General features: G+C 44.3%; 1 protein-coding gene across 1 annotated transcript; it reads right to left on the bottom strand.

Moving 5' to 3' along the window:
- Positions 1-4,207: 4,207 nt before the first annotated feature.
- F2RL1 (F2R like trypsin receptor 1) lies at positions 4,208-15,502 on the bottom strand. Its single transcript, XM_057707680.1, has 2 exons — positions 15,421-15,502; positions 4,208-5,513 (listed from the first exon to the last, which is right to left on the bottom strand). The coding sequence occupies exons 1-2, from the start codon at positions 15,500-15,502 to the stop codon at positions 4,402-4,404; spliced, it is 1,194 nt and encodes a 397-aa protein (XP_057563663.1). The 3' UTR covers positions 4,208-4,401.
- Positions 15,503-15,828: the final 326 nt, after the last annotated feature.

The following is a 15,828-nucleotide window of genomic DNA, read 5'->3' on the forward strand; positions in this document are numbered from 1 at the left end:
TTTACTGTTTGTAGATTTTCTGATGATGCCCATTCTAACTGGTGTGAGGTGATATCTCATTGTAGTTTTGATTTGCATTTCTCTAATAATTAGTGATGTTGATAGAATAGGCTCTTCTGTAAAGGCTTTCCAGTAACCCAAATAGTGGAGGATTTTTTTTTTTAATACTGATTAATTTCATTGAGAACATTAATCCCACAATTAGGATGCAGCTAAAGTAAGAATCCTGATTTAATTATTTGCATTTAATAAGGCAACAATGTTGCAGTAACTGCGGGATGAGTGAATGAACCACTTGCTCTTGCTTGGGTGCTGATGGCTTAACTAGAGTTCGTGGAGCCCGCAGGCTAGGACTGTGGTTTCTGCAGGAGGCGGTCCAGAACTGGTTGTGTCTAATTTCTCACCAATAAAGACAGACACTGGGAAATATTCCACAGAGTGACTAACAGGTAAAAGCAAAGCCAGCTCATACCCAAACCACAGAATTTGTCACACTCTCCCTAAATAAAGACATTTCCAAAGTGTGACCTGATTGACTCCAATTATTTACATTTAAACAGAACAACCATCTCAGTGACATTCCAAGGCTTGAATAAAATGAAGGACCAGATGCCTCAGGGTTTGTTTTTTTTCCCTTCAGAATTAGTGGTGGCGATGGACCTTTGACTAGGTGAAGTCAGAAACTTCGCTTTTTAAGACAACATCCACACTCTGCAGCATAGACCCATGATTTTAATCGATGAGACCAGGGACAGGATAACAAACTGTACCTTTGATTTGGCAATATATTCATCCTCTCAAAAGCCTGCAAAGGGTTAAAGTTATAGGAACAAAGTTATAATCACTAAACTATGCATACTGATGAGATTATAGCCTCAGGATTTATGAAAGCTTGATAACCAGGCAATTAATTACCTCTGAAATTGCTGCTGCAAACAACTGAAATGACATACAGAGAAATGTCCGGTCAAACAACTCCCACCAAGCCCGTTTAGCGTGTCCCGCACAGTGGGAGGCAAATCCACGTGAAGAGAGCCCGCCTTCAGGCAATGGAGCCAGTGGAGTGCAACATTCAAATTTTCAGATAGTTGAGAAAAATCAAAGCCCAGTAAGACAGGGAGCACAGAGCAAAGACAAGCATATCCAGGGCACTTCCGAGCCCGGGGCCAGAGTTCCTCCTCCCTCCCATCAGGGGCCTGATTCAGGTAGAATGGGGCCTTTGTGAGCCGCTCCTCAAAGGTAAAAGAAACAAACATGATTGGAAAAGCACTTGCTTCAGCAAACAAACACTTATGATTCTATTTCCCAAATCACTCCTTTTACACTTCTTAATGCAGATTCACAGACTTGGTGAAAATGAACGAAGAAAAATACTTCTTGGATAGGGCAGTGATTAAATTATGATCACCCATGCACGGAATACTACCTAGTCCCTGAAAATACTGAGGAAGATCCATACGAATGGATTTAGAAGTTGACATATACACGCACATATATGTATCTACATACACATACATATTCATTCTTATTTTAAGAGTATAACATACATATAAAATACATATATTTTCTTTTTTTATTTATTTTTTTAAACTCAGTGATTTACTTTTTTCTTTCTTTATTTATTTATTTATTTTATTGGCTGTGTTGGGTCCTTTTTGCTGTGCGTGGGCTTTCTTTCTAGTTGCGGTGAGCGGGGGCTACTCTTCGTTGTGGTGCGCGGGCTCCTCATTGCCGTGGCTTCCCTTGTTGCAGAGCACGGGCTCTAGGCACGTGGGCTTCAGTAGTTGCAGCACATGGGCTCAGTAGTTGTGGCTCATGGGCTCTAAAGCACAGGCTCAGTAGTTGTGGCGCATGGGCTTAGTTGCTCCGCGGCATGTGGGATCTTCCGGGAGCAGGGATCGAACCCGTGTCCCCTGCACTGGCAGGCGGATTCTCAACCACTGTGCCACCTAGGAAGCCCAAAATACATATATTTTCTATAAACAACTATAAAAATTAGTTCCCTCTGAGAGATAAGCATGGACATGAGTAGCAAAGAAGTAAATTTTTTATTGTATATATTTTTATTGATTTTTTTCTTACCATCAGCATGTACTATAAAAATGACTAATAAAGAAATAGCAAATACCCCAAAAATGTTTTCCACTGGCTCAGCCCGTAGACCACCTGCGGAGCTCCTGTGAGCCATTTATTTCTTCTCTCTTTTATCCTGTGTCCACCATCTTTTGCTTTCCCACCTATAAAACGGGAACCCCATGATGAGACAGCCTGCTCTGAGGCTGAAACCAGAGCCAACAAGGAAGGCAGGGTGTATCTGGCACTGAAGGGAAAGGGGACAAGTCAGAAATGAGATCACATCCATAGTTAGAGAATAACAGTAATAATGCTACATATAACTTATGAGCATATATGTACCAAACATTTAATCCTAATAACTCCATAAGATACTATTATCCTCATTTTACAAATGAGGAAACTGAGGCACAGAGAAGCATCTTCCCTAAGGACCAAAACAAAGGAATGATGGAGTCAGAATTCAGCCCTGCCTGGCAGCCACTAGGATATGCTGCTTCAATACAAACTAAAATAACGAGATTTTTTTCCAATGAGATTGTTAACATTTCAAAAGATTGATGGATGAGCATTTCAGGAAATAGGTGCAAACATACTTTTTGGTAAAAGTATAAATGACTGAAGGCCATTTGGCCAGTGTTACCAAAATTTAAAATGGGCATCAAACTTTTGACCTGGCCATTTTACTTTCAGGAACTTATCCTACAGAAATACTCACAAAGAAGTCTATACACAGATGTTTAATGCAGCGCTATTTTAATAGAGAGAAAAAAAGGGCACATGAGAGAAACAATTTCAAGAGCCACAGGTAGGGAAATGACTAAATGACTAAAACATCACAATATATCCAAAACATTGAGTAGTCTGTATCCTTTAAAAATGGATGCCAATTCATAGATGCAGGCATGGAAACAATAAAATACAGTTAAAAGAAAAACAGTTACCAAAGAGCAATGTGTATAGCATGGCCCTATTTATGTAAAACATACGTGAGAATCATTTTCATTTCTTCTTAGAAGAAGAGTGATGCCCTTGCTCCCCTTCTCTCACTCCCTCCCGCAAAAACAATGAAAGCAAAACCCACAAAATTCAGAGGTAAGTTGTAAAAAATAAAAGTCATGTGTTATTTATAAATCAATCATACAATAAAACAATTATTTTAAAAGGTCACAAATACAACAGTTGTATAAAGGCAGCTTGGAGTCAAGTACCTCTTTAAATACACTGCAAATCACCTCTATTTTAGTGTTCTTTTCCAAAGAGATGTAGTTCAAACCCAGTGACGGCTTTATAATTTCACGTTTGATAGCAAGTCAACAAAACTGGCAATGAATAGTCCAACAATAATTTTTAAAAATACTAAGTGGTAAATGCTATTCTCCGTTGTGAAACAGTCTCTTATTCAGACAACCTGAAGATTTCACTGAGGTCAGTAAAGAGTTACACAAAATTTATTTTTCCACGTTTAAAATCCTCGCGTTTCCCTTGAAGTGATAATGATACACACAAAAGCTCAAAGGATTGATAAAGAAATAACTGAACGTCCCAATAAGTCAACAAACAGACTTCACTATAAGCTGAACGTAAAAGAGACACAAAACATTCTGGTTGCTTCTCTTTTCAAAAACTGCCATGGCCCCTTGTCAAGTGGAAGCAGTACCCAGACCAATAGTTCCCAAAGTCTGGAACGCACAAAAGGCTTGTTAAAATACAGCTTCCTGGGCCCTGTTCCCCAGACGCTGAGCTCTGATTCCTGAGTATGATGAATCTGCATTTTTAAACAAGATCCATGAGGATTTTGATGAGGTGGTGCAAGAGCCCCACTGACCATTCAAAACTGTCCGGTCCGAGCTTGCTGCCATTGGTTGGAAACCTGACTCGGGGCAGCTCCCTCATCTCTTTAGGGTCCTCATCCCTGAAGCTAGTCAATTGGACCGATTATCTCTGAGGGCCCTTAAGCCCTAACAGGATGGTGACAGACCCCAAATGTAAAAGAAATGTAGTTTTAGCTAAGAACTTAGTCTTCACGCCAACCCTTGTCTTTGCAAATCACTGGGTTTTCTGTCTTTCCTCCACCTTCTGAAAAGTCTGCTTCTATCAGTTCCATTTCTGGGAGCACCTGAGTGGAGGAATTCTGAAAGTGACATCTATGTTAATTTGAGGGACTTTCCTTATACAAACAGGGACGCTTCCGGCAATCCTGAGCGGTGCTGCATATACAGGGTGTGCGGAGAAACCTGCTTGGTTAGGAAATGATAGAAGCATCCTTACAAGGTTAAGCAGCTTCCAAACCCTCCTACATAACTTCCATCCCAGGAGCTGGAAGACTCAATAGGAAGTTTTAACGCTGGTTGAGCTTGAAGAGTAAGAGCTGGATTTCCTAGAGAATTTCTTCGATGTGAGGGATAATTGCATCTGCTTTACGGTACGGACGCTCCGACAAAGAAGAACATTCTTTGCATGATCCCTGAAGTCTTTCGAAATGAAATAATAGACAAAGGGGTCGATGCAGCTGTTGAGGGTGGAGAGGCACAGGGCGACGATGTACAGGGCGTAGACGTGGCTCTGGCCCCAGTTTTTAATCAGGAAGTAATGCACCACGAGCAGAAGGTTACTGGGAGTGAAGCAGATCAGGTACATGGCCAGGACAGTGAGGATGAGCTTGATGGCTCTCCGCCTCTTCTTTCCTGAGTTCTCATCCATGGCAGAAGACTGCAGTGTCCGGATCATCAGCACGTAGGCAGAGGCCGTGAGGAAGGCTGGGAACAGGAAGACTCCGATGGCCAGAGAGAGGAAATAATTAAACATGTCCCCCACCAACACCTGCTCTGGCAAAACATCATGACAGGTCGTGATGTTAAGGGCCGGAATGTCAGTGGTCTGCTTCACGATGTACAAGGGGATGGTCACCAGCAGAATCAGCAGCCATATTCCCAGGGAGACACCGATGGCAACGTGTGCCTTCTTCCGGGGGTGCACCATGGGGTTCACGATGACCCAGTATCTCTGCACGCTGAGGCAGGTCATGAAGAGGATGGAGCAGTACATGTTGCCGTAGAAAAAGCCGATGAGTACCTTGCAAAGAGATTCCCCGTAAATCCAGTTGTTGCCATGGATGTGATAGGCAATCTTCAAAGGGAACCAGATAACAGAGAGGAGGTCGGCCAAGGCCAGGTTGGCCATGTAAATCACAGCGGGGTGCTTCTTCTTCGCCCGGAAAAGAAAGACCCACAGGGCCATGCCATTACTTGGCAAACCAACCGCAAATACGACCGTGTAGACGATCGGAAGAAAGACAGTGGTCAGTTTTCCAGTGAGGACGGAGGCAGAAAACTCATCCACAGAAAAGCCCGGTTTCACTGTCGCTCCTTTCCCACGGACCTGGGGTGAGTGATCAATGTAACCAATGAGACTTCTTCCTTTAGAGGGTCTACCGGTTCCTGTGCGAGAAAGGCAAGGCAAACAAGGGTCATTACAGAAATCAATATTTGCACAGAAATGCTGGTTTGTCCAAATAAAGGCACTTTAGAGAAAGATAGAAGGGCCAGTGGGAAGGTCACGGACAAGATGGTGCTAAGCGCTACCGTTACCTGAAAACTTGGGCAGAAGAGGAAAGGAGGACAGCAGGTGAGGAGAAAAAGAAGCAGGAGGAACTGAAATGGATCGAGAGAACTGGCAGAAACCCGCGAGGACAGCATGTTACGGCGAGCCTGCCTTTCTCCAGAGCTGTGCAGGTGAAGAAAGCTTCCTGTGCTGTGTGAAAGAAGAGAAGGAAAAAAGACAGGAGGAGGAGTGTGCAAACTGCCTATGGGGGCTTTCTTTGGGTGATGGAATTACTGGGATTTCTATGGTCTGGATTTGTTTGCTTGCTGCTTTTTTTTTTTTTTTTTAATGGGAGGGTTGTGAAGTATGTGTCTAATATAACATTGATTTCTATGAATCTTGAAAAAACTGACAGTATTTCAACTTATTTTTACAAAACTGTCCACACTCATTAGTTCCTTCCTGTTCTCATAATGGCCATTTATCTCACTCGAGGCCGCAAGACAGGATCCAGCCTGGCCTGTCACTCCCTGGCCCAAAGTCCAGCACGGCGAGCTTCCCAGCAGCACAGAGCTAGTCTCTCTCCAGCCACAAGGACAGCCTCAGCTGCGGGCAGGGATCCCCCATTTCTGTGTGGGCTTTCTGGAGACCTTCCCATGGAGGCCAGCGGGAAGCAAGCCTTCCAGCCTCAAGTCACCAAGACGGATGGGTGCACAGTCTCTGTTCAGACAAATTTGTGTTCTGACTTTTAAGCAAGGAACACGGCAAGCTCTCACAACTTCCACTCTCCTCCCCATGCTATGAATTAAACTTTAGAAATCACAAACCAATGGCACAGGCAGCCTACATCCTGCCCCAACCAAGTGTTCACGGACCTGCAGAGGAAAGTGAGGGACAATGTGAGGACGTGGAAGGATCCGACTTTAATTCTGGGGAAGAGCCGCCCTTCACCACGTCACCACAGTGTGCCAGGGAGGATGCTCCCCCTACGCACAAGTTTATCGGACAATCTGTATGTTTCATCATCATTTTTCCCTCTTCTACCTCTGCACCCACGTTCAGCAGGATTATTCACTTCTCCTAAGGCTTCCCCATCAAGAAGTACCAGCGATTAGCGTAGGTGGAGGATGAGAGGGTATAGAGGCCAATACTTCATGTTTCATTTAGCTGAGTGGGCAGCCCCCCAAAAGAGATGTCCATGTCCTAATCCCTAGAATCTGTGATCAATATCTTATTTGGAAAAAAGGTCTTTGTAGATGTAATTAGGATCTTGAGACGGGAAGATCATCCTGGATTATCCAGGTGGGCCCGAAGTCCAACGACCAGTGTCTTTATGAGAAAGGCAGAGGGAGAACTGAGAGAGAAAGAAGAGAAGAGAGAAAGGAGAAAGCAATGTGAAAATGGAGGCAGAGACTGGAATAAAGCCAAGGAACAAGTCAAGGAATGCCAACAGCCACCAGGAGCTGGAGGACACAAGGAAGGGATTCTCCCACAGAGCCTTCAGAGGTGCCCACACTTTGATTTCAGACTTCTGACCTCCAGAACTGTGAGAAAATAAATTCTTACTCATTGAAAACAGCAGCTTATGGCAATTTGCTATGGCAGCCACAGGAAATTAGTATACTTAGGACAGACTCATCTCTTGTTCCAATTTCTTTTATAATTTTTTTAAAAGAGCATGAATTTTTTTTAATTTAAAAAATAAAATAAAATACCTATTACAGTGTTCTTCAAAACTTGACTATAACCCACAGCAAGAAACATACTCTAGGGACTTCCCTGGTGGTCCAGTGGTTAAGGCTCTGCACTTCCACTGCAGGGGCACGGGTCTGATCCCTGACTGGGGAGGTAAGAGAGCCCACATGCCATGTGGGGTGGCCAAAAATAAAGGTGGGGGGGTGGATTAGTCTGCCAAATGCGAGAGCCTTGCAAATAGGTGAATAAAAATCAAGATTATGAAAGCATTAAAAAAGGAACGAAAGAAACATTCTATACGGTAACCCAATTCTAACATGTATATCCATAATGAGGAAAACGTTTCACAAAATAATAATTAGCCTTATTATTCAGGGAACACTCTAATACTTTCTATTGCATTCTATTCCATTCTTATAAAATCCAGTCACCACCTTCTACATTGACTTCATGACCCACTTACCTCTCTTTTCAAAACCAGTTTAGCAGAGTGACCAATTTTGAACACCCCAGAGAACAGTAACAATACATTTATAGACTTTTGTAATTGTGGAATTTGCTCTGGGAGCCAACATGGCAAAAGACCCTGTGTGAGGCTATAGGTTTCATTCCAGGACTGTCCTAACTCCTTTATAGTCTCCACAGCCCCTGGCAGGGCCCTGGACCTGGTACCAGGGATGGATTGAAAAGCTCAGCTAGCCACACCGATGAGGAAAAGGGGGAGCATCAGGAGCCCTGCATCCTGCCCACGTGTTTAGAGCTCTAGCCTGGCCCAGTTAGTACCCAGACCACACACAGATGCTGGCAGGGGTTTGCAGGAGTACAGCCCTGCCAAATAATAGCATCACCTTAACAGCAACACAGACCAATGCGTAATAGGGGCTCATATCACGTGTCTAGCACTGCTTTCAACACTTTTCATATATTAGCTCACTTTACTTTCACAACAAGCTTATAAGTACTAACAGAGCCTCATTTTCTAGACCCATAAACTAAAGCACAAAAAAACTGAGTAATTTTTCCTAGGTTGAACAGTTGTTAGGTAGAAGAGTCAGGATTCAAGCCCAGGCAGCCCATTTCTAGAATTCGTGGTTCTGACCCCTATATCACACTGTGCCTCTGAGACCCTGGCCTGAGGTTATCGCTGGAGTCCATTGAGAGCAACCTAACCTGTGTGGATTCCACACATTTGTTCTCAAAGAGAAAATCTGGGGACTTCCCTGGTGACGCAGTGGTTAAGAATCTGCCTGCCAATGCAGCGGACACAGGTTTGATCCCTGATCCCGGAAGATCCTATATGCTGAGGAGCAACTAAGCCTGTGAGCCACAACTACTGAGCCCGCGTGCTGCAACAAGAGAAGCCACTGCACTGAGAAACCTGTGCACCGCAATGAAGAGTAGTCCCCGCTCGCCACAACTAGAGAAAAGCCTGCATACAGCAATGAAGACTCAATGCAGCCAAAAAAAATAATTATTATTATAATAAAAAATGTTTAAAAAAGAAAATTTGAAATGTAAAATTTTACCATTTTAAACCACCCTCTTTGAATTAGCCCCTCCTCTGATAATTTATATATTTATTTGTATTCATATTAACATGTTCTGGAAGATTTTCAGAGGTGTAAGAGAGTCCTATACATTCTCCTTTGGTCTGAAAAGTGTTCACGACCAGCTCTCCAGAGAGGCGGGGGTGGCAGAGCTGGTGACTGGACAACGGACCCACGTTCTGAGGACTCTTTCATCCAGAGAGCTAGGACACCCACCCCAGAAACAGCCCACCAGAGACCAAGGCAATGAGTTAGACTGCGTTTCTGCACAGTGGAGCCACCAAGATTTTCTAATTACCACAAAGAAAACTCAATTTTTTCCCTTAGTACCAAAACACAAAGTTATACAACTTGCTTTATAAAAGGGAAGAAAATCTAAGCAATGATTGTCTGTAGTTACCCATATCACAAAAATGATAACCAGACATTATTCGCCTCCAAAGGGAATTACCTATGAAGTAATCTTGCAACAAACAAACCTGAATCTGAACAAGCCCCTGGGTCCAACTGCCAAATTAATAGAAATAAAGGGGACAATAGGACATGTTAAATAACATAAGAATGCCGTAAGCAAAATCCCGGCTGCAGAAACTGCTGCAGCGTAAGGACCTCATTTCTTCAAAATATAGATTACAAGGCAAAAAAATAAAATAAGGAGGTGTGGAGGTGGGGCTCATAGATATCAACAACCTCATGTAATGTGTCAACCCTATTTGGATCCTGAGTCAAACAAACTATTAATGTAGTATTTATGACACATGATACAATTAGGAATACAAACACTGACGGAATATGTGATTATATGACACGACTTTTGTCAGTGGTTATTATGTGGTGCTGTTTGAAAAAGAAATTCTCATCTTTTATGAATACGTACTGAAATGTTTTAAGATGAAATTATATCCGGATTTATTTCAAAATAACACAAGGATGGGGACCCTTGGAAGTTGCTGGTGGGAATGTAAAGTGATGCAGCTACTGTGCAAAATAATCTGACAGGTCCTCAAACGGCTCACCGTAGAGTTGTCACATGACCCACCAATTCCTACTCCTCACTATACACCCAGGACCAATGAAAACACGTGTCCACACAGAAACTTGTACAGGAATGTTCATAACAGCATTATTCATAAGAGCCCCAAAGCAGAAATAACCCAAATGTCTATCAACCGATGAACGGGTAAACAAAATGTGATATATGCATACAGTGGAACATCATTTAGCAGTAAAGGGAAATGAAGTACTGATACATGCTGCAACATAGATGAACCTTGAAAAGATTATGCTTTTGAAAGAAGTCATTCACAAAGGAATATGTATTGTACGATTCCACTTATAATAAATGTCCTGAATAGGCAAACCCACAGACAAAAAATAGATTAGTGGTTGCCAGGAGCTGGGGGGATGGGGCAAATTGGGGGGTGACGGCTAAGGGGCGGGGTGGGTAATAAAAATATTCTAAAGGTGATTGCGTTGATGGATGGACCACTGTGAATATTCTAAAAGGCACTGAATTGTAGACTTTGAATAGGTGAATTGCATGGTCTGCAAATTATATCTTAGTAAAGCTGTTAATGAATAACACAGGAAAGAGAGCAAGAAGCAGGGCAGGGCATCATCACTAAAGCCAAGTGAGGCGGACCTGGGATTCACTATACTATTCTACTTCCACGAGTCTAAAATTTTCCATAAAAATAAACACATGCCAGGTCAGGAAGGTTCACGTAAAGAGCGAGAAAAATCTATTTTAAATAAGAATACTAAAATAAAGGGAGTGGGGGAAGAGCAAGAAATACTACAAAACGATAGGGAAGAATTCAGAGAGAGAGAGAAAGAAAAATGTCCTGAGAATATATTCCAACTTACAACCTTGAGTGATCTCAACCTGAAATCCTGTTCACGTTAGTTATGTTCATTGTACCAGCGTCAGAGCACAAAACCAGCATGCTGCTTGGTATAACCCGGGTCAGTTCTAACACAGGTAAATGTCAAGATGCAGCTCAAAGTTCCCTGAAGCCCCTTCAGCACAGTGCATAGACTTTTACCCCATACAGTGTCCCATCCCAGAACTCACAGAACTTGTCTAGAATTGATGCTATCCCAGCTTCCGACTCTATAAAGTATCCGTAAACCAGACAAAATCATTTCTAAATGTACAGAGTGAAGACGAAATGTACATATGAAGTTTAAACACATATAACGTATCTGGCTACAAAAGCATCCCCATTTGGGGCCTGTAATCCACAAGAGTTGCCCGAGGACACAAGAATACACACCCACTGATGCTCAAGGCAGCATCCCCCACCCAAGTACAAACAAACAGGAAATAAGCAACGTTCATCCGCCACCATTCCTAACGTACCATATCCTCAGCATAGTCCCTCGCATTAATAGTAGACACTACATCATTTAATAAACACTGAAATGGAAAGACAGTCACAGTATAATGTCAATGGAAAAAAGCAAGTGGTGGAATAATATGCTTCCCTCTATATAACAGAATTATAATTTTTGGCAAACCTGAAGTCTAGAAAAATACCCACTTAACTATAAACAATGGCCATCTCTGTAGAGTAAAATGGATGGCCGGGGGAGAACTTACTTTTTTTTTTTTTACTTCACACCCTTCTATGTTGTTTGGATTGCTTTTTCAAAGGAGTGTAAATTGGTACAATCTATTTGAAGGGCAATTTGGCGAAACTTCAAAAGTTTAAGCGTGCTTGCCCTATGACCCATCAATTTACTGCTAGGAATTTGTCCTGCACATATATTAGCTAAAGTGCACAAAAATACTGTATGTACAAGAATATTTACATTGTTTGCTATGGTAAAACAAAAATGTTGGTTTCAGTGTCCACTGAAAAATAAAAAAGGCTGGTTCAATAATTTATGGTGGACTTCCCTTGGCGCAGTGGTTAAGAATCCGCCTGCCAATGCAGGAGGCACGGGTTCGATTCCTGGTCCTGGAAGATCCCACATGCAGTGGAACAACTAAGCCCATGCGCCACAACTACTGAGCCTGCGCTCTAGACCCACAAGCCACAACTACTGAGCCCATGTGCCACAACTACTGAAGCCCGCGCGCCTATAGCCCGCTCTCCGCAGCAAGAGGAGCCACGGCAATGAGAAGCCCCTCACCACAACAGAGTAGCCCCTGCTCGCAGCAGCTAGAGAAAGTCTGCGTGCAGCAATGAAGACCCAAAGTAGCCAATAGATAAATAAATTAATTAATTTAAAAAATTTATGGCATTTACACAATGAATAATATTTCCCCTACAAAAGTATGGACAGTTTTTTCTATACTGACCATGAATAGATCTACTAGGTTAAAAAGTTAATTGTAGCACAGAATGTACAGTATGATCCTTCTGTTGATGCAAAATACACATATTTCTGCATAGAGAAGCCTGTTGAGAGTGAAAAGGGGAAAGAACAGGGGATGTTTCAGTTTCTTTTTAACCCTTCTGATTTGCACAATTTGGGGGAAAATGCATGGAAAACTTTTAACTTTTAAAATGCTACCACCTATTCTTTGTTATATTAAGCAGCCTCCTGTGGCTCACCCACTCAACCAAATTAAGTACAGAGCAGCTACTTTATTTGTTTAAACTCTCCTCTTGTGTACTTTCCCCTACTATCCTCCTCACCCCAAATCTTCTTCGGCTCTGAGCTTTGGGAGCACAGATCAAAAAATAAAAGCTTCAATTTCTTGGTACCCCTTTCTAGGCACACTTCAGTCAACCTTCTTGTCGTCTATCAGGATGAACTGTTTTCCTCTCAACACCTGCCCAGCTAATAAAACCATAAGAAAGTCGAACACACACGTCACTAAAACATCACCTATTAAGGTTAATTAGTAACTACAAGGCCAGGAAGGCGACCAAACACAAATTTAAAGTCCCATCTTCATGTTCATTATAGTGTTCTCTCTTATTACAAAACTCTGGAAATAGCCCATGTGTCTATCAACAGAGGACCAATTAAAAATTATGACACATCCACTGATAACATTTTCCAGTCATTAAAAATGGTTGTAAAGTTGCCATATATGGGATTGCCATATATACATTAATATGTATAAAACAGATGACTAATACGAAAAAAAATCACATAGTACACTAAAAAAAGTTTTATATTTACTGACATGCTACTGATGTTTATATAAACACACACGTGTCCAAAAAATTTTTTTCTATTTGTGAATATGTATTTTATGCATGGATGTATGAAAGCATGAGAAAGGCTAGAAACAAAAATGTTAGCAATGCTTTGGGTACTGAGGGTGATTTAATTAATGCCACCGCTTTTTTGGACTTATTTTTCCTTTACAGTGATCACATATGGCTTGTATAACTAAAAACCAGTTACAAAGAGAAGTTGCAGTCTCCAAAAGAAAGATGCAATGACTGCATTACAAGGGACTTAGGTCTATGACACGGTAGAAAGAAGTAAGTGCCTGAAAGAAGCAGACTTAAATGCCGAACTGCCATCAACTGCCAGGCCACTCTGGGCAAGTCCCTTCAACTGCATTCGGCTATTTACTGAGGTCCTTTAGGGAACGAGACTGTGCTGGACCATGGTGATGGAGGTGCCGCTAGGAGTTCCTGGCCTCCAGGAGTATGTGATCTAGTGGGGAGACAGATTAAACATATTTACAGAAATAACTATCGATTACTGTTGTGATAGGAAAGAAAGCAGGGGCCTGATGGACAGTTTTCCTTGCCCCTCACCCCTCAATTCTGTAAAATGACAAGGTTACACTCTAGGCTGAGTTCCCTTCCAGAAGGCATTCTTTTCTTTGGAAAGAAAAATCAAACCTAGGATGTGTCCTGCTGCAAACTAAGGGTCACACCTGAAGGTCAAACTGAAGGGCATAAGAAAAGACAGGTGCTGAAGGGCAGAATCACTGGTGAAGCCCTGTTTCTTAATCAAAATCAATTTAGTTTCAAGTTGTGAGGAAACCTCCATCTACCCTAAGTCTCACTGTTACTTAACTGACTCTTTAGGAAAGTTACCCTGCAAAGGAATAAAAGTGTGTGGAGCAAAAATAAAATGTGCAATATTAAATCGTTCTGGTTAACAGGTAAGTTGATTTTTGTTGTTGTTGTTAAGTGCACCTTATATTTCAGGAATCCCCTCAGCTCCAGCCTCTCACTCTGTAAACAAGAACAAGCCAAACGCTCGGCCAAGCTTCCTATAAGAACTGCCTGAATCATAAAACAGATGAATCATCAGCATCCACATATTTTTTTTTAAAAAATGTTTGCACACACTAAGCTTTGCTCCTAAGTTTTAAGTTTATAAGTTTAAAACATAAAGGTAAATGAACATGTGTTCATCACAGTTTCAGTACTTCCTGGAAATAAATTATTCTAAGGCTGACAACAAAATGTGTACCCGGGGTGCAGTTCTCAAGTATCCACCATAATACCCTTTGCTGTAACTCCAAAGGGAAAAGGATCACATTCTTCCATCTAATTCAAATTCACAGTGGCTAGCTCATTTACAATGTCTTTATGAAGAGGTTAAAAGTGAGAACCTGCCTTTTACAACAGGTCTGCAAATTTCCCAGGGAAATTAAAACTTCCCTTTTAAGGCTACTCTGGCTGCCCCAAACAGTGGGGCGTCCGCTAGCATCACAGTAGTGCGATACCAGGCTTAACAGCGCCTACGCCCTCGGAGGCCTGCTCAGCCCGGGAGATTCCACCTCCGGCCGGACAAGTTCGAGCACACCCGGGGCAGCACACCCGTGGAACCCGGCGGCGCACAGGCTGGCATCTGAGCGCCGCCAGGGACGGCTCGCGTGCTGTTCCGTTCCCGGGGCGGGTAGCCTCCAGCCTACAGGCCTGAGTGGCAGCCAGTGTGGCACCGAAGGGCCGGCAAACCCATGGCCGTGAGGTCACTGGGTCAAATGTAAAGCAGGGTCCAAGAAGTTCCATTCGTTAATCCGCCCAACTGGCCCAAAACTCGGGGTGAGCGCTTGTCACCCCAAGAACCCAGCAGGGTCCGGCCCTGACTTCCACACCCCGGCCGTGCACGGTGCCAGAGGGGCTGCGGGCCCCGGGGGCGTCTTGAACGCCGTGGGCCGACCCCAAAGGTGGCCTCCAAAGGCTGAAGGAGGCTGCAAAAAGCGAGGCAGAAAGCTCCCACCCACTCCACCCCGCTCTGAGCCTTCCCTCGCCAACTCCGCCGTCCCGCAGGACCAGCCCGGGAGTCTCACGGGTGTGCGAAATGCTCCTTAATGACTTTAGTGTTTGCGAAGAAACCCCCCGGGGCCGGAGAGGCTAAGCCCTCTGGGTGCTCTGTAGACTCGCGCACTCCGCTCCCTGCCTTTTCCCTCCGTAAGACTTCATCCTCTCCGGGTTGTCCCAGCCGGTTGCTCCTAGCGCGCAGGGATGCCCCCTTCAAAGCAGCGGAGACGAGGCTGCGGGATGCGGGGAGATGGCAGCGGCGGCGGCAGCAGAACATCCCTCGCACACCTGCCCCGCTTCCCCCACTTGCCCAGGGTGCCCGGCACCCCCGCTCCTTGGCGGCACGAGCCCTCCTTGGCCCAGTTTCTCACCTAGGACGGTGCGATTGCAGGAGGCGGAGGCCGCCAGCACGATGACGCCCCCCAGCAGCCACGCCGCACTCAGGCTTCGCATCCTTCCAGCAGCCCCGACCCCGGGCGGGCGGGGAAGTCGCGGCCACCGATTCGAAGCTCAGGGTCCCACTCGCCTCTCGGAGAGAAAGCCACCCTCTCACCTGCCGCTAACTGGAGCCTCTGCGCACGCCTCCCGGGGGCTGGAGGAGTTTCAGTGAAACGCGAGCCGCTCGACGCACCTGCGCGAGGCCACGCCCCCGGGCTGCGGCGCTGTGCTTGGCCCCGCGCTTCCAAGGCCCGGCGTCCCGGCCCCGCCCCCGCCCACCTGGCCGCGCGCTGTGGCCCCGCCTCCGCCGCCCGACGTGCGCCAGCGGCGAAGGAAGCGTG

The sequence above is a fragment of the Hippopotamus amphibius genome, chromosome 1, assembly GCF_030028045.1.
Source record: "Hippopotamus amphibius kiboko isolate mHipAmp2 chromosome 1, mHipAmp2.hap2, whole genome shotgun sequence".
NCBI classification, from domain to species: domain Eukaryota; kingdom Metazoa; phylum Chordata; class Mammalia; order Artiodactyla; family Hippopotamidae; genus Hippopotamus; species Hippopotamus amphibius.

What these genes read in the sequence shown, in the direction of transcription:
- F2RL1 (XM_057707680.1), bottom strand. Translation starts at nt 15,502, where the DNA reads ATGCGAAGCCTGAGTGCGGCGTGGCTGCTGGGGGGCGTCATCGTGCTG. An exon ending in CTGCAATCGCACCGTCCTAG is followed by an intron (nt 5,514 to 15,420) that starts GTGAGAAACTGG and finishes TTTCTCGCACAG; the next exon opens with GAACCGGTAGACCCTCTAAA.